The sequence below is a fragment of the Lissotriton helveticus genome, chromosome 6, assembly GCF_964261635.1.
Source record: "Lissotriton helveticus chromosome 6, aLisHel1.1, whole genome shotgun sequence".
NCBI classification, from domain to species: Eukaryota; Metazoa; Chordata; class Amphibia; order Caudata; family Salamandridae; genus Lissotriton; species Lissotriton helveticus.
In genome coordinates this window covers 108,789,562-108,808,164 of record NC_136067.1, presented here as the reverse complement: position 1 = coordinate 108,808,164, position 18,603 = coordinate 108,789,562, and the positions used below count along the sequence as shown (strand labels likewise).

Sequence of the window (18,603 nt, the reverse complement as noted above, 5' to 3'; positions counted from 1 at the left end):
CCTGCCAGGACGAAGAATGTCAGTCGACGATTCTAGTTTAGGGGCCGCAGGAGGAGGTCCTCCTCAAACCCCGCCGCCACACAAGCGTTTAACATTACTCGAATTACATGCTCAAGCGTTACAGCGCACGCCTAAACATCAGTCTGTTACAGAAATCAGGCAAACCCTTAACGAATGTGTCTATGATCCAGTTCCAGGCGAATATAATATGGTTTTATATTCCTTACGTGTAAGGAGAGTGACCGAGTATCTAGTCACCTTGCCGAATATGAAAGAAGATCTAGACAGAATATATCGTTTCATCCGTACAGGGGATGATCCAGAAAGTATTGGCGAGATTATGTCTCAAAGGAAAGCCGAGATTCAGCTCATGATATTAAAGTTTCTGATCAATTGTCTAATAAGAGAACAAGATTACCCGTCTAAAGATTCCGCCGAGATGAAAATCCTGACAAGGTGGAGTGATAATATAGCCGAGGGTAAGCACAAGACCGTCGGGGCTATGGAGAGTATGTACAAGAAAATTCGTAAAGAAATAATAAGGTTACACGACCAGCGTAAAGCAGCACAAGTAAGTGAGAAAGAAAGTATCTCTGATCCTGAAGAGGAAGACGAGAATTCCGCCAGAATAGCGTATGTAGGAAAATCTAGATTTCCAGATCGTCATTTACGTCTAGAACACAAGTCTGTTTTTCATCATCCAGCACCAGAACTAGGTTCTCTAGAACAAGTATTTCAAGCTACCGATCATATTCTGAAATCACGAATCGGTTACAGTGAATTAAGTACTATGCATGAACAAGAACTAGCCCGATCAGCAGTCCGATGGATTACTGATTCTACCACTTTTCCAGACGAAATAGTGGCACAAATGTTTCTGAAACTGCCCCCAGCCGAGCAACGACTGGTGGGTATGTATACGATCCAGCACCTCATTACTCTGTATGAGGGTCAACATTCTGATCCAGGTCCGTTGCATGATATTCTGAACGAGTTACTCCAGTATAGATGGAGAGGTCTAGGTACCGATTTAATTAGTGTCATTCTAGAACAGCGCCACAAATATAGAACGTTCCTGAACCCGCATTTTGTTCATGTCTCACCCCCAGAAAGTAAATCATTCTACATAGACAGACAGAATCCGTTACGAGAAGTCCACCCAGTCCAAGGGGCGGGTGGCGTAATGCAACGAGTGTTTGTATACACTCCAATATCAAAGATGGAACTTCTTGAAATGAAGAAATTAATTCCCTGTCATGACAAAGATCCAGCAGGGTTCCATAGAGAATTAAAAGACATGCTCCGTATGGGAGAATACACTTACCCAGATATCATTAAAATGTTAAAGGTCCTGTTACCCGCAGGGGTGTATGAAAAGTTAAAGGAAAAAGAATGGGAGGTGGGAGAGAAAAAGATCGATTGGGCAGCTCTAGAAGCTGAAGACAAGGCACGAGTACCAGGTACCGGTCTTGGAGATAAATGTAAAGAATTACCAGAATTACTGATTCAAGTTTTACCCAGATTATTGACAACTAGGAAGGAAGACTGGGATGCAATCTCAGCCTGTAAACAGAAACAAGATGAAGATATTAGTGATTTTTATTCTAGATTTGAAAAATGTTTTAGTATTAACAGTGGTCTCAAGACAAGTAGTGAGTCATACCCTCACCTTTTCGTTACTAAATTAGTCGAGAATTCAAGTCCACAAATTAAAAATCGAGTTTTGAAAGTCGAAAGCACCTGGCAAGCAAATACTCCGTCCCAGATGCTCCAGATGCTCCAGTATCACCAGAATAGAATCAGGGAAGAGCAAGAACACGAGAGAAAACGTATGAAAGACACGAAAATGAAAGTACTAGTTGCACAATCTGTTCCTCAAGACAGTCAGAAGAGGGGTCCGAATCAAGCCAGTCATCCTGCAGCTCCCGTTAAAGGGAACTGCAATTATTGTAAACAGCCAGGTCATTTTATAAACGAGTGTGCAGTTCTGAAACATAATATAGCTACTGGTAAGACTAAAGAAAGACCACGTCCGCCTAGACAAGAACAAGTTTCACAGACTCCGCAGTCACAGAATGCACCACAGACAGTTTCCGCACCGCAGCCTATTGCTGCAACACAGCACGTTACATCGCAGATGTACCAGTATGCTCAGACAGAGTATCCAGAGTACCAGTCATATTCATGAAACAGCCTAGAGAGGGAGGTAGGCTTGCCTCTCATCGAGATACCTGTAGATCAAGAAGGTCCCTATGTTCACAGTCAAGTATTAGGGAAAGACAGAAAGTTTTTGATCGATACAGGGGCAAGTAGGACCACAATTAGTCACGCCGAAGTTCCAGGGGCTCCACTCTCAGGCTCAAGAAATGTTTCCCTTGGATTTTCAGGAAAACCCATTATAAATGAGATCTCAAAGCCAGTTACTCTAGAAGTAGGTCCATTGTCCCGTACTACTGATCTGTTACTTACTAAGTCATGTCCAGAAAACCTATTAGGCATTAAGACACTGAAAGAATTAGGTGCAGTTATTTGCTGTTCCCCAGAGGGAATACGTCTGTTCCTACGTGACTTCAAGGGTCACTATGTATTACGAGATTTTGATTCAAGATTGTCTAATGTTCCACAGCACTTATGGGCGCAAGGCCCAACTGATGTAGGTTACATGCAAATCACACCCCATCGTGTGACTCTCAAACCAGGTGTAGTGTTACCCCGAATCAGACAGTACAGATTGCCACCTGAGGCTGTAGCAGCCTTATCCAAAATTATTGACGAGCTCATGGCTCAAGGAGTAGTTGTAGAAACTGACTCCAATGTATGCAATTCTCCGATCATTCCAGTCATGAAACGTACTGATCCGAAGGCACCCCCAGTATACCGATTAGTGATTGATTTACGAGAGCTTAACAAATGTATTATTCCGCAGTACCCAGTTGTCCCAGATATCTCTTCCCTGTTAACGGCCATCGATTCCGAAGCAACGTTTTTCACTGTCATAGACCTCAAGAATGCATTTTTTAGTGTTCCAATTCATCCAGACAGCCAGTTTCTTTTCGGATTTTGTTTAAATGGAAGGAGCTATATGTTTACACGCGCTCCTCAAGGTTTCACAGAAAGTCCTAGTATTTACAGTCAAGCACTCAAGAGACAACTAGACAACATTCACATGCCAACTGACACTGCCCTGCTCCAGTATGTCGATGATCTACTGATCACAGCCCGTTCTGAACGTGACTGCGAGCGAGCATCCCTTACAGTCTTGTATTTTCTAGCCGAGATGGGGCACAAGGTGTCACCTTCGAAGCTTCAATTCTGTGTCCAGCAAGTGGTATACTTAGGACACTTACTGTCCAAGAGGGGTAGGCAGTTGACACCCGACCGTATCCAGTTAATAGCGAGTCTTCCCCAGCCCAGAACCCAGAAGGAGGTACGTGCCTTTATTGGCCTTACTTCTTATTGTAGACAATGGATTCCCCAGTATGCATTTCTAGCCAAGCCACTAATACAGTTAACGACACAGGAGGCAGCCGTATCGACTGTCCTCCCTTGGACATCTGACCATACACTTAGTTTCAACGAGTTAAAGAAAGCCCTATGTCAAGCTCCAGTTCTAGCTACACCGAACTACAGTAAGCCTTTTACACTTTTCGTTACAGAACGTGAAGGTACAGCATTATCTGTTCTCACACAAGATCAAGCAGGACAATACAAGCCCTGTGCTTATTTTTCGAGCACATTAGATCCAGTCGCCCAGGCGTTGCCTGCGTGCCTCAAGTCAGTTGCAGCCACAGCACTAGCTATCAGACAAAGTGATTCCATAGTTTTAGGACATTCCCTGACAGTACAAGTTCCACACTCCGTAGAAGTTCTTTTGAACCGAACACAGACTCAGCACTTGACAATTGCACGTTTAACAGGTTATGAATTGACACTGTTCCAGCCACACATAGAAATTAGACGCTGCAACGTCCTGAATCCTGCTACATTGTTACCATCAGTTAATTCAAATCCAGACACACATGACTGTGTGGAAGTAGTTAATATTACGACAAAGCCAAGACAAGACCTGACAGATATTCCGTTATCAGATCCCGACCTGACACTTTATGTGGATGGTTCATGTATGAGAACTAGTACAGGAGAACTAGTCGCTGCATATGCAGTGACTACTGACACCGAAGTTATTAAAACACACCGTATTGACACCCTGTCCGCTCAAGCAGCAGAGCTAGTCGCTCTGACACAAGCCTGTATACATGCCAAGAACCTGAAAGTTAATGTTTACACAGATTCACGTTACGCATTCGGAGTTGTACACGACTTCGGAGTGCTCTGGCAGGAGAGAGGTTTCATGACTTCTCATGGAACCAAGATTCAGCATGGTCTCCTTATTCAAGCCCTGTTAGATGCCATACATTTACCGACATCCATTGCCATCATGAAGTGCAAAGCACATACGAAAGTTACAGACATTATTTCCCAAGGTAATGATCTAGCAGACCGCACAGCCAAACTTACAGCACAGACTCCAGACATTCCAGTTAACCTGACACATACTCCAGATCCGATTACATGCATGACAGTTAAGGACCCTACACAAGATGTCATAGATATCCAGTTACATGCTACCCCCGATGAAATCAAGAAATGGTCTGAACAAGGAGGGGTCCAGACAGATCAAGGATGGTTAACGAAGGGTAGAGCCACATGGTTTCTCCCCGATTCTATGGTTCAAGTCATTATCAATACCGCACATAGTCCAGCACATTTAGGAGAAAAAGCTATGTTAGACAGTATCCAGAACATTTGGTTCAACAAGCATTTACGAGCTGCAGCCAAGCAGAAAGTCCGTACCTGTATGATATGTTGTCAGTTTAATCCAGGTAAAAGTGTCCCGGTGGAACAAGGTGGTTTCCAGCCCCGACCACCCTTTTGAGGTCCTCCAGATGGGTTATATTCAGATGGAGCGATGTCGAGGTTTCAAGTATGTCCTTGTAGTTGTATGCGCTTTGTCCAGGTGGACAGAAGCATATCCAGTCCCAGATTACACAGCCGCGACCACTGCCAAACAGTTGGTTCGTGAATTCTTCCCTAGATATGGACTCCCTAGAGTCGTATATTCTGATAACGGTCAGCCATTCTCCTCAGAGTTAATGAAGCACGTTTCCCTTTTGTTAGGGTACCAGTGGAAGTTCCATTGTGTACGCCATCCTGAAGCAGCCGGTCTCGTAGAGAGACATAATCAGACTCTGAAAATCCGCATTGCAAAAGTCTGCAAAGAAAAAGGTGTGGACTGGCTAGTAGCTCTGCCAGTCGCTTTGTTTTATATGCGCATGGTCGCACATTCCAGATCAGGTCTGTCCCCGTATGAGGTCGTATTCGGCCGCCCCCCTAACATGTGGGGTACTCCTAGACCCCGAAGTATTACCGATGTTTCATGTAATATGCTGACAGATTACCTAGCTTCCTTGATGTCTGCCCTCAACTCATGTCGTTCACAGGTTGCCGCCGCATTTCCAGACAATACCGAGGTGGCACCGCATGAAATCGTTCCAGGCTCCCTAGTGATGGTCCGGAATTTCGACAGATCAAGTCCGCTGGAACCACGTTGGAAGGAGCCACGTCAGGTCCTCTTGACCACCCGTACTGCCGTCAAGTTGGAAGGCAGAAAAGGATGGATCCACCTGTCTCATGTTAAACTTTTTAAAGGACTGAAATCCGTCTCTAAAAACATTTCCCAGGATTTGAAGGACTGCCAGAATATTGCTCTTGAGGACTGTCCCGCACAAGACATTATTACAACCCCTCCCTTGTTAGAGAAAACTCCGCAGCAGGAGTATAAGTTAAAGCTCAGGTCTAGTAAAATAAGTCAGTCAGTTTGATTGTATAAGTCCTCCCCTAGGTGAAACGGTTAGACTGTTTCTGACATGTATAAAATAGACCCCCATAGTGAGAGAGTCAGTCAAAATTCAATCAGATGTATCGTTTTCCTGAGTTTCGTATTATTCATCAGCATAATGATTTCCTGCACCAGCTATGCGTTCTATCTGTATTTTCCAGTTCCTCATGCAAATATGTCTGCTAATGCTACAGTAGAGCACACGTTTAGTGATCTGCCTCCTCACGAATATTCTTACCGCCTCGCTATGCGCAACAACACATTTATCCGTATGTTACATTATTCACACCAGACCAGCAATGCCACTAATTGTTGGGTGTGTGGTCGACTCCCCCCTTTCCAGACACCGAAGGGAGTTCTGCCACTCTTTCCTTATCCATTCTCACATAATGGTTCGTGTGGAGCATGGTCCACGTTAACGTCATCCTCAACAGATATGTCTTTTCTTAACAGTACATGTTTTCCAGACAAGCAAGGTTTTCCCCACAGAACAGGTTTAGATCTAGAAAATGAAGTATATAATTTAGGTAATTATTCGTCGAATTTCATGGTCCTGAATGTTCAGTCTGATACTACTCCAGACTTACCTGCTATTTCAGTACTACCTGTCAAAGGCGAATTATGTGTCCGTAGTTATGGTTCCATACATGTAGGTCATAGTGATTGTACTACTGTTATCCAGTATAGTGACAGTGGGAAATCTGTTTTCAAAGCTTCACGACATTCTTATTTTATTTGTGGTCAAACTGCATATGTCCGTCTGCCCCTCGATTGGGAGGGAACCTGTTACATTGCCTTCCTACTGCCACCTGTTTTCCTAGCCCCATCTGATTATCACAGAAACACACATCTAGTACACATTAGACATAGAAGGGAGTCCCCAATTGTCGATTATACTGAAACTACTCTAGAACAGTATACAGATTTCAATAAAGGTTTCTTCTTCTTTGTAGGACCTGTCCAGAATAGTAAACTGATTCGTAGGTTAACAAGAACCCTTGAAGCTGTAGTAAATGAGACTGCCTCTGCTCTAGGTAACCTAACCGAAGAACAATCTGCTATGAGATTTGTCGTTTTGCAAAATCGTCTCGTCCTTGACGTCATACTGGCCGATAGGGGCGGGGCCTGTAGAGTCATCGGATCTAGTTGCTGTATTTTTATTCCAAATAACGCGCCGTCTGTTTATTCAGCTATAACCAGACTCCATAAAATTGCCCATCTGTTACATCAAGATCCAGGCACCTGGACATGGTCAGGTTGGTTCTGGAATATAATTTCCGCCTGGGGATGGAAAGTCCTGTCCTTTCTAGGTATTGCAGTAGCGATCATATTTAGCTGCTGCCTCTGTATACAATGTGGCCCTGCGATTTGCAGCATGTGTGCTACCTCTTGTGTTCCTAGTCCCAAGCCCCGTTCTAAATCCCGTTCCAGGATAATTCGAGACGAGCAAATGATACTGTATGAAATGATAGATGGTATCATGAAAATTGATGTTTCCTGATGGAAACGTAGTGACAAGGAGGGAATGTGGAAAAGTAAATTTTGCCATGTTCTGTGTCCCTACGCCTCATCCATCATATGTCATGTGTGCATGACCAATATGCATATGTTATTCCCCATGTCCGATTAATGACGCAATTATAGTTGTGTCCACCTCTGGTATGTCATTTTCCAGTCCTCGTGAATACTACGAATATCAGGCCTATGTAAAGTTATGTTGCCACGTTTCCCAGTGTGCACGTTATTTCATTGAAAAGTCCCCGTTTCCAGGCCTCAACAGGGCCCGGACATCAGATTCAGCTCCTGTCTCCTGAAAGCCTCGCTGAGGAGCGATACAGCCCCCACCTGTATCCTCGACCCTTCACTTACTTCCTGCCTCGCAGTGCCCGGTGCAGCTTGGCTCTGCCTCTGAGTCTGCCAAAAGTATGTTATAGTTCCAGTTATCAGTTCAGTCCTCCTTCTCTGCATTCCTGAGCTACTGAACTGCATCAATAGTTTCCGTCATTGTCTAGCCTTCTCAGCTCCACGTTAGAGAAATACTGTATTAATGGTCATTTAGTATTCTTCATCACGCACTACATGTAGAATAATGCATGGTCCAGTCTTAGAATCAAGTTAGCTTTTCCCCTCAAGACTCCTAGTTTATATCAACATGTTCCCTAAACATCAGATACCAGATAGGGTTTAGGTACATGTCGCTCCGACCCTCCAGACTCTAGTCTCTGCTCCTAGCACAGAGTTCGTAGCCCCCAGCTTCTCCTAGTAACACGTCATTGCCAGTTTTCGCGCACCATCAGGTTAGAGGTCCCGGCTCCTTAGGTAGCCCCCTCCAAAGTTTCCGCCCATTCATGACATATTCTGTTACGTTTTCATCACATGTCTATGTATACTCCCAGTTACACCTCTTTTTACTGTTATCTTTCGCGACTGCTACGCGTCACGCCTTCTGCTCCACCCACTGCTACGCCTACTGCAATGTAATGCTATGTGTTTGCGCTATGTATATAAGTCAATGTATTGTTATTAAAAGTTAGCGCGCGCTCATCCCAGACCAAGCCCCAGCAGCTGCTGGGTCATCCTATGCAGGTTGTCCTGATCCTGTCCTTATGCTGTAATAAACCTGCAGAAACTCCTACTACCTCGAATCTTGACTCTTATTTATTGAGCTATCTGTTATGCTATATGCTTAGTCAAAAATAGGGTATTATTTATTTATTTACCACAAAGGGAGGGGGGCTAATACAGTAATTGATTTTATATGCATGTCTACCAACCTAACACATATGTGCTCTGAAGTCAAGGTGGTTGATGTAATGTTGAGCGATCATAACTGTCTAACCACAGAAATTAAGATCTGGAATTCTACCACCACTCCCAATACGGGTACAATTGTAAATATTGAACCACATAGAACTAACGGAGTTAGGTTGAGGTGGAAGGGTGAAAATGCCGAAGAAACATCTGATTCCATCATTAACAGTTGTATGATGGAAATTTCGACAATTCTCGAACAGGGGGAGACAGATGGTGCCAGTATCGACCACTTTGACAGAATCAATGCCACCATCAGTAAGAAGTTTACTAAAGAGGTGGGGCACGTAAATAGACAGAATATGGGATGGTTTGATCATGTCTGTTCTATTGCCCGGAGAGATCTTAAAGAAGCTTTAGCAGCTAAACCCAGAGACAAGTGTTTAGTGATCCAACTTAGACAGGATTTTAAACTGGTCCTCAAACGGAGAAAGGCTGAGTTGCAGCAGGAAGCGTGGGACAATCTAAGTCAAGCAGCAGAACAAAGGAACTGTAATTTGTTCTGGTCTACTGTAAATAGCCCATTATTTAAAGACGAGAAGATTCCAGTGCTCACATCTAATGTGAGCATTGATTCATGGATCAAACATTTCTCGACCATATTTGATTCTGGCAATAGTACAGACCCCCCAGGAAAAGGATGGCCTATAGTTGCACTAGATATTACAGTAGAGGAAGTTATGGCTAGCATTATAGCTAGTAAAGGAGGGAAGGCCCAAGGACCCGATGGGGTCCCTATAGATGTTTACAAGACAGCTCCGGAGATTTGGGGCCCCCTACTGGCAAAGATTTTTAATGCTGCAGTCTGCTCTAAAATACCACCTACTTGGGCAGAATCAATTATAATCCCTATCTATAAGAAGGGAGACCGGGGCGAAGCAAAAAACTACCGTCCAATATCCCTACTGGACTCATCAGTAAAAGTTATGAGTCGTGTTTTATTAGCCAGATTAGAAGAATGGGCAGAGTCGAATGAGATTTTAACTAATAGCCAGTTTGGTTTCAGAAAAGGGCGTGGAACTATAGAGCAGTGCTTAAATTTAGAACTTTTGGTCGGGAAATACACACAGGCCAAAAGTGGGTCGTTGTATTTATGTTTCGCCGACTTAAGCAGTGCCTTCGATATGGTAGACCACGCCCTACTTTGGGCTAAATTGATTGACATGGGAGCCCCTGACAGTATAGTATATTTTCTAGCTCGCTTGTATGAAAAACTTAGTACTAGCGTCCGATATGGGCCCAATGGGGAATGCACAAGTAAATTTAGGATAGGGAGAGGAATCAGGCAGGGGTGTGTTTTAGCACCCCTACTGTTTACTCTCTTTATTAATGAGGTGGATGCTGTCCTGCAAACAGTTACGGCTGACGCCCCAAGAGTTAATAGCCTTAACATCCCTGTGCTACTCTATGCGGACGACGCTGTACTGTTGTCTAGGACACCCCTGGGTCTCCAACGATTGATGGACAGGTTTGTTCTGTTCATCAAAAATAGGAAATTGGTGATCAATAGATCTAAAACCTATGTGATGGAGTGCTCTGGCCGAGCTAAGTCAAAAACGAAAATCAACTCCCATTATTTTATAGAAGGTGAACAGGTTTTAAAAGTAGACAATTTCTGCTATTTGGGGATTAATTTCTCAAAAAATGGTAGCTGGGACATCGAACACAAAGCGGTTAAAACAAAGATGATTAGAAGTGCCAATGGGGTTTTCGTATTCGCAAAGAAATTGGGAAATAGACGTATAGCAGATATGCTAAAAATTTACCAATCTAAATGCCTATCTGCGGCCCTTTATGGGGCGGGAGTTTGGGGTGTGACATCTGCCGGGTGCCTACAGATAGAGGAGAACAACTTCCTGAAAAGGCTCCTGTGTTTACCCATATCTACCTCTAACACTCTGGTTCACAAGGAAACGGGGTCCCATTTCTTGAATGATTTAATCATGCTAAGACCCTTACTACTGTGGCGATCTGTTTGGTTAAATGAAGGCACCTCACTAAACAGAGCTATCATTGAGGATTGCCTCACTTTGGACCAGCACATGAAGATCCCCTGGATTAAATATAATATTGAAAATTTTCTTAATGTCTTTGGATATGATGTGATCAAGGATCGGTTTTGTGTATCTGACAACTCCAAATCAAATATGAAGACTATGTTTTTGAATTTCTGTATAGAGAGGCGTGCCTTGGAGGATTCAAATCTTAATACCTGTAAAATGTACAATGGCTTGAATGAGTTTAGTGGATTTCATCCCTACCTGACACAGGTGACTAGAGTCTCACACCAGTTTGTACTCACTAGAATGAGGATGGGAACTGTACACCATCTGGTTGCGTGCCCTAATATAAAAACGCTCCCTGTGGGACCCTGTCCTTGTGATCACAAGTCTGAACAGAGTACTGTGCATTTTCTTTTTTCTTGCACCTTGTACAGTGAACTACGGAAAAATTATTTAAAGCCTATCTTGATTAGATTTGGAGTAAGAACTATCACAGAATCTATGAAATTGCTTTTTAATATGCATCACCCGGACATTTGTTTTTTTACGGCTACTTTTCTACACAAGGCTATTAGTGCTAGGAAAAGCATGTGTTTTTAATGACACTGTTTTAACATATTTATTCCATCCCGCACTGGACAATTATTGTTACATGTGTATCTTTTAATCAATGAAATGTCGTATATGTAACTGTATGTGCTTTTATGGACATGTTTTATGCTCCGAATAAAGCTCTATGAAATGAAATGAGCAAGGGACTCACGTCTGAGCATACCCTCCCAACTTATGGCGAACAAAGTGGTACAAAAGGGGGTGGTGATGGACGGAGCATCTGAACCAATCAAACACTCACACCCAGTCAACAGATCTGAAGCTTGTTTCCGGTCCAGGGAAGGCATGGCTTGGCAGTTCGGGCTGGACTGTTCCCATGAGGCACAGGGTCAGACTGATTTGCATATGGCCATGTCTGAACTGGGGTGGCAGAGTGGGCTAAAGAACGGTGATGGATTAAACCCAGATCTGTTGACTGGGTGTGAGTGTTTGATTGGTTCAGATGCTCTGTCCATCACTACCCCCTTTTGTACCACCATGTTCGCCATAAGTTGGCAGGATATGGTCAGACGCGAGTCCCTTGCTCACTTTGCCACTGGATTCAAGCAAGCCGTGCTGAAGACGGCGGAAATGCCAGAAACCGGTCCTAGGAAGCTTGTTTCCGGTCCAGGGAAGGCATGGCTTGGCAGTGCGGACTGGACTGTTCCCATGAGGCACAGGGTCAGACTGATTTGCATATGGCCATGTCTGAACTGGGGTGGCAGAGTGGGCTAAAGAACGGTGATGGATTAAACCCAGATCTGTTGACTGGGTGTGAGTGTTTGATTGGTTCAGATGCTCCGTCCATCACCACCCCCTTTTGTACCACATTGAGTTGCTAGGCACTACTGCAACAGATGCATGTGTAAATTGGCATATGGGACTATGGCAATGCAAGAAGGCATCATGCCTAGGAGGTGCTAGACCCTCCTAACTGTAGCCTGGTGATCTGGCAGATAAAGTGATAGCAGCGTTTGGAACGCTTGTACCCTTGCTAGGTTGGGGTATGCTTTTCCTACTTCAGAGTAGAGTGCGTCCCTGAGGAAGGGCTGTACTTGCAAAGGCTGGAGATGGGGTATTGATGGTGAAGCATAGGCAGAGCAAGAGATAAATGGTCGCTTGGGTGTGCACTAGGAATTGCTGCTGCGATGCGCTCTTGATCAGTCAACAGATATTTTAAGACTGCTTGATGCCCTCAGGACGGGAAACTCTCTCGGTCTCTGAAAAGGTCTGGAGTATTGTCCTGTTGATTGTGCACCATCATAGGCGAGGCGATATGATGGGCTCGGAAGTTTCGGAGAGTCTTTTTGTTCCGAAAGGCAAGACACGCTGCACAAGAGTCCTTTTGTCGGGGGAACAAGAAGAGGTTACAGACCAGATGAAGGTCTGTCCTTGGATATTTTGAGCAACACTTTGGGCAGAAGCGAAATGGGAGTCCTTTCATCACTGGGACATTCTTGTACGTCGAGGAGGAGATTGAGGCCTGAATGGGGCATCAAAGTTGTTAGACTGCGGAGTCGAGTCAAAGGGGGGTATGTAAGGTGTGAAACAGACAGGTAAGCGCAATGACAGTTTCTACCGGCACGGAAGGGATCAGAGAGGGCCTGACTGAAACACCAAGCAATGTTGAACCGGAGCTTGATTGGACACGTATGAATTGACTGTGTAGAAAAAACAATCTAACAACAGAGCTGGTGACCATGCGCATTACCAACAATAAGTGGAGTCACCACTGTACTTTGTGACTTGAAAAGATTTCTTTGAAGAAAAACAATTGCACACGTCCGAGCCCAACACTAGATGGCAGCAGCATGTGTATTTACGGCTACACATGACACAAACACCAATATTTCTTCACAATCTGCAAAGCTCACTGGTCTGTTTTAGTATTCAATGTGATAATAGTACCTAAATCTTCTTTAACCACTTGGCTGCTATGGCTTTTCACCTCCTGTGCTGAGAAGCTTTGAAGCCCATTATTCATGATGAGCTCACCTTGTCATGAGCACTGCTCCAGTGTGCCTCATGACGAGCTGAGCTCGTCATGAGCCTCGAAGAGGTTAACAATTACAGCAATGCCTCCAAGCTGAGGTCTCGGAATCCTAGCAAAGGGCAGTTAATGAACTGCAGTTTTCTTTTAGTGTTTAAGGCAACTTTTCATTTGCTTCTATTCCAAAGCCAAAAGTGTACAGAAGGACACAAAGCAGTTGTATGGAGCAAGCTTGGACATTCGGGAGAACCCATCAAAATTACTGGACATTAAATAACACCCATGGGCCCAGGAAAAGAACAACAGCTGTTCATTTTGAACATCCAGCACTAGACCCTCAAATATCGTATTCAACAACTTGGGTTTGACACTTGGAGAAATCCATGGATAAGCATTCCACACAATAGACAGATACTGCTGATTTGCCAAACAATTTCCAAGGGTCAAGTCGTATCTTAATTATTTGTTCCTAACACTCGCACTTATTGCCACCTAGCAAGTCCACCTAGCAAGTCCTCTGTAATCTACACGTCTTTCTAGAAAGTCATCTTTTATTTTATTAGCTGCTTTTAACTAGGTATAAACTGTAACATTCTGTAGTAATAGTCCTGCGAATCAGTCCCAAAGAAAGAGAAACTAAGATGCAGTTTGAGCTACAGGGGCCCATAGCCATAGTGAGTGCCATGTTAGTGAGCACAGTAAAAGACAACAGCGATAACTACTCACAAATAGATTAGCTGTCTAGTCTAGTTCTTCTAATGATCTCTATATGTATTCTCCAAACCTCACCTGGCTGCTGGATCACTCGCATCTCATTCATATCAAGATCTGCAATACCCTGAAGCGAATCAGGGCCAACACTCTGGATCTCTGTTAATCTTCAGGAAAAAGCTTTGGATTCATCTAACCGTCGTCTGCCGGACACCCACTAAATAACTTAACCCAGGGGTCTTTCCTCCCATTCGGCCAAAACATGGTATATTATGATCCAACTGAGCTAGTGTAATGTTATCAGAGACACACTGTAAACCGAACCCTCTAGCAATGAGCCAGGCTTCGACAGCCCCCAATCCCTGCCACCGAGTGAATAAGGTCAGTACTTTTTAAGGCAGATAAAACATAACGAAATAAACACACAAAAAATAAAGACAGAAAGGAAAACATCTTGTTAGGGAACCAGGCATGATTTTGGCAGGACCTTTTTTTAGAAATTATAACATTATCCTCAGAGAAAAACAAAATACAGGGAGGACTGTAGAGTTATCAGAATCCACTAACGTCTGCATGTGTGAAATTGAACAATATTCAGGGAAGAAAAGTTTGGTTCTTACCCCATGAATGGCAGCCAGGAATGATGCTAAAATAGGACAAACGAGGTCACGATACTGAGCTGGAGGGCAGGAGAGCACCAAGGGCTTCACAAATGAAAGTACACAGTAATTAAGGAAGAAACTCAGTAAGAATGTGGATGTGAACATTCTTTGTCAGAGGAACACAATCACCAAGCATCATCCAACATGAAAACAAACCTTCACTCAGTAATGCTGTTAAGAGGCTACAAACAAGACAAACAAGAAACATAATACAGGTTAGTTATAAATAACATTTTAGCTTCTTAATTATTTCTGCTGGTGTTCATATTAACCTAAGGAATCTGTTTGATCGAGTTAATACATAACACAATCTAGTAATTTGTGATAATTTAGCTATCAAAGGGGTTTGCTGGGAACTGTGAGTGACGGACAAGGAAACATTGCGCGTAATCTCTTTTTTTAGGGTGAAACGGACACGATCTCCGTACTTTTCCACAGAAAAAAAATTGTATGATTTCAAGGTGTTTTACTTGTAACTGGAAGGTATGAATATAGAGCACAAATCCTTTGGGCGATTGCTAACATTCTATATGTGCTTCATCCACTTGTTTGTCATCTTCAGATTGAGGATGGATCTGAACTGCCTGCTTCACACATTTCTACCACACCAGAAAGTACAGGGAATACATATTTGCCTTTTTTGCATGCAGAAACTGCACTGAAACCTGCCTTCCCAATTCTGGTGAAAATCAGACATTTAAGGTGGAACAAAAGAAGGGAGCACCTTATACATCAAGCCGGACATTTTGTACTTGTACGTCTTGTTTTTTTCCCTATATTATGACCTAATTTGTGATTCTTCGTGTACCAAAGTAGCAGTCGAGACAGGAGAAAACCCGCACTGGGCTTGTATGACAGCCGAATAACGAGTTGCTTCACAAGGTAATGTTGAATAACTCCTGCTAACCATATATTTGAAGCATGCTGGATACCCTCAAGAAGGAAAACGGCCTTTATCACACAGTATTTACCATGCAAAGCATCTACAAATCATTCTTTACCATGCAAGTTCGGTATAGTTAAGGTAAATCTGCATATATATATATACATTTAGGGGTGGGTAGGAGTATAAGGTAATGTGGGTAATTTTAGTGTTTAAGGGTGGGTAAGGGTATAGAATAGTATGGGTATTATTTATAGGGGTTTGTTTTGGGTTTAGCGATGGGAATGGGTAGGGGTATCCGGTTATAAGGGTAATTTTAGAGTTTAGAGAACAGTAGTGCTATAGGTTATAGGGTGAAAATGTCAGTTAAAATATACTATTTTAAACTAACAAAACCACTGAAATTTAACAGTTACAGTTGAACAAGTTAGTTACCTTTGGTAACAATATATCTGTAAGAAACATAGGTTAGTTATAGATTCCTTACCTTAGAATTATCCCCAGACGTCAGACTGGATCCGGAAAGTTTTTCGTCAGCCGTACCTCTGCGCGTCGAAAGGTGGTGTCGGTCAACTCTGCGTCAGTCATTGGCGTCGTGGTCACTGAGATGAAGTCACAGTAGCTACTTACACACCACACTCATGCACGGACGTCAGATCTGTACACAACTTTCTGCATCAGAAACGCAGAGCCATGTAAGACACTGACCACTGGTGCACAAAACTAGGGCCCTGAAAGGATGCCCATAACCCTAGAAGTCAGTTTGACGAATGGGGAGGATGGGTGGTGCAGTAAGGAAATTTTAACTAACCTATGTTTCTTACAGATATATCATTATCGAAGGTAAGTAACTTGTTCACCAGAAAGAAACAGTTAGTAATCGATTCCTTTCCTTAGAATAGACACCCCAGCAATACCAACCACAGAGGTCGGTCTGCGTACCAAGTTCATACCAGAAAGTCCTGGAGAACAGAACGGCCAAAGAAGCAGTGTCTCCGGACTTGGCTGGCCAGGCAGTAGTGTTTAGTGAATGTGTGCAAAGATGCCCATGTCGCTGCCTGGAAAATGTCATTCAGAGGGACTCCTCGCCCCAAAGCAGTAGTGGCTGCCGTCGCCCTGGTGGAATGGGCATGTAGCTCCACTGGAGGCTCCTTTTTAGCTAGAGTATAGCAGGCTTTATTAAACAAAATGACCCATCTAGAAATGGTCCACTTGTGTACAGCCCGACCTTTCTTAGCGCCCACGTGGCCAACAAAGACCTGGCATCTGCCCAGAACTGTCTGGTGCGATCCAGATAGAAGGAAAGCGCACGTTTTGGGTCCAGGTGGTGGAACCTCTTTTCCTCTTTCGATGGATGCGGAAGCGGAAAGAAGATGGGCTAAGTGATGGGTTGCCCAATATGAAAGGAGGTGATCACCTTGGGAAGGAAGGATGGACGAGTTTTTAGGACAACCTTCTACGGATGTACAGCCAGAAAACAAGGTTTAGATGAAAGAATCTGGAGGTCACCCACTCTTCTGGCAGATGTGATGGCCACCAGGAATGCAGCCTTAAGAGTTAATAGTCTGAATGAAAAGTTGTGAAGTGTCTCAAAGGAAGCACACATCAAATAGGCCAAGACCAGATTCAAGTCCCACTGAGGCACTGAGAAGGGGATATGAGGAAAGAGATGAGTAATGCCTTTTAAGAAACTATTTACAACCAGGGACTTGGAGAGAAGGCTTATCAGGAAGCCTAAGAAAGGCAGAAATGGCCGAGAGATAGCCCTTGATAGTGCCCAGAGCAGAGCCCTGCTGGGCCACAGAAAAGAGGAACAAGAGAACTTCAGAAAGGGGGGCAGAAAGGGGATCCACAGACTTTACCGCATACCATGCCACAAATTTGTTCCATCAGCAGGTGTATACTGTCTTAGTGGAGGGACGCCTGGCTGCCAATCAATCAACCATTTGTAGAGCGCGCTACATATCCGTGAGGGTCTCTAGGCGCTGGGGAGGGGAGGGGGGCCTCTACTGATCGAACAGCCAGGTCTTGAGAAGTCTCCTGAAGGTCAGCAGGTCTTGGGTCTGTCGTAGGCTCAGCGGGAGGGTATTCCAGGTCTTGGCGGTGAGGTGGGAGAAGGATCTCCCGCCAGTGGTTGTTCTTCGGATGTGCGGGACGGTGGCGAGGTCGGCAGAGCGGAGCTGGCGGTTAGGGATGTAGAAGGAAAGTCGTCTGTTGAGGTAGGCTGGGCCGGTCTCGTGGAGTGCCTTGTGTGCGTGGATGAGGAGCTTGAAGGATATCCTCTTGTTGACGGGCAGCCAGTGCCGGTTTCTCAGGTGGGGGGTGATGTGTCTGTGGCGTGGGACATCGAGGATCAGTCGTGCCGAGGCGTTTTGGATGCGTTGCAGTCGTTTGATGAGCTTGGTCGGGGCTTCTGCGTAGAGGGCGTTTTCATAGTCGAGTCTGCTGCTGACGAGGGCCTGGGTGACTGTTTTTCTTGTATCTGTCGGAATCCACCTGTAGATCTTGCGGAGCATGCGGAGGGTGTTGAAGCAGAAGGAGGAGATGGCGTTGACTTGCTTGGTCATGGAGAGCGTTGAGTCAAGGATGATTCCCAGGTTGCGTACGGGGTCGGTGGGTGTCGGGGCTGCCCCCAGTGCAGTCGGCCACCAGGAGTTGTCCCAGGCTGATGGGTTGGAGCAGAGGATGAGGACCTTCGTTTTGTCCAAGTTCAGCTGCAGTCGGATGATCTTCATCCAGTCAGCGATAGCCTTCATACCTTCGTGGAGGTTGGCTTTGGCGGTAATGGGGTCCTTGGTGAGGGAGAGGATCAATTGATTACATTACAGATTACATCACAGACTTCGGAAGCCAAGTCGCAAGACATCAACTGCTGCCGCTCAATCTCCACGCAAGGAGGTGGAGGCTGGACAGGCTCGGGTGGAGGACCGGCCACTGCTGCCGCGACAGAAGATCCTCTCGAAGAGGCAATCGGCTCGGAGGATCAATGGCCATGTTGAGCAGCTCGGGGTACCAGACTCTCCGTGCCCAATCCGGAGCCAAGAGTATGACTT

The 18,603-nt window shown here is 44.6% G+C and overlaps 1 protein-coding gene across 2 annotated transcripts in view; it reads right to left on the bottom strand.

Moving 5' to 3' along the window:
- The window catches only part of LOC144762300 (exportin-5-like), a 2,334,361-nt gene that overhangs the window by 567,247 nt on the left and 1,748,511 nt on the right, over positions 1-18,603 (bottom strand). For both annotated transcript variants that reach the window (XM_078647447.1, XM_078647448.1), the window contains one exon: positions 14,626-14,723. In XM_078647447.1, coding sequence (XP_078503573.1) covers positions 14,626-14,723 — 98 coding nt within the window. The remainder of the gene's footprint in view (positions 1-14,625; positions 14,724-18,603) is intronic.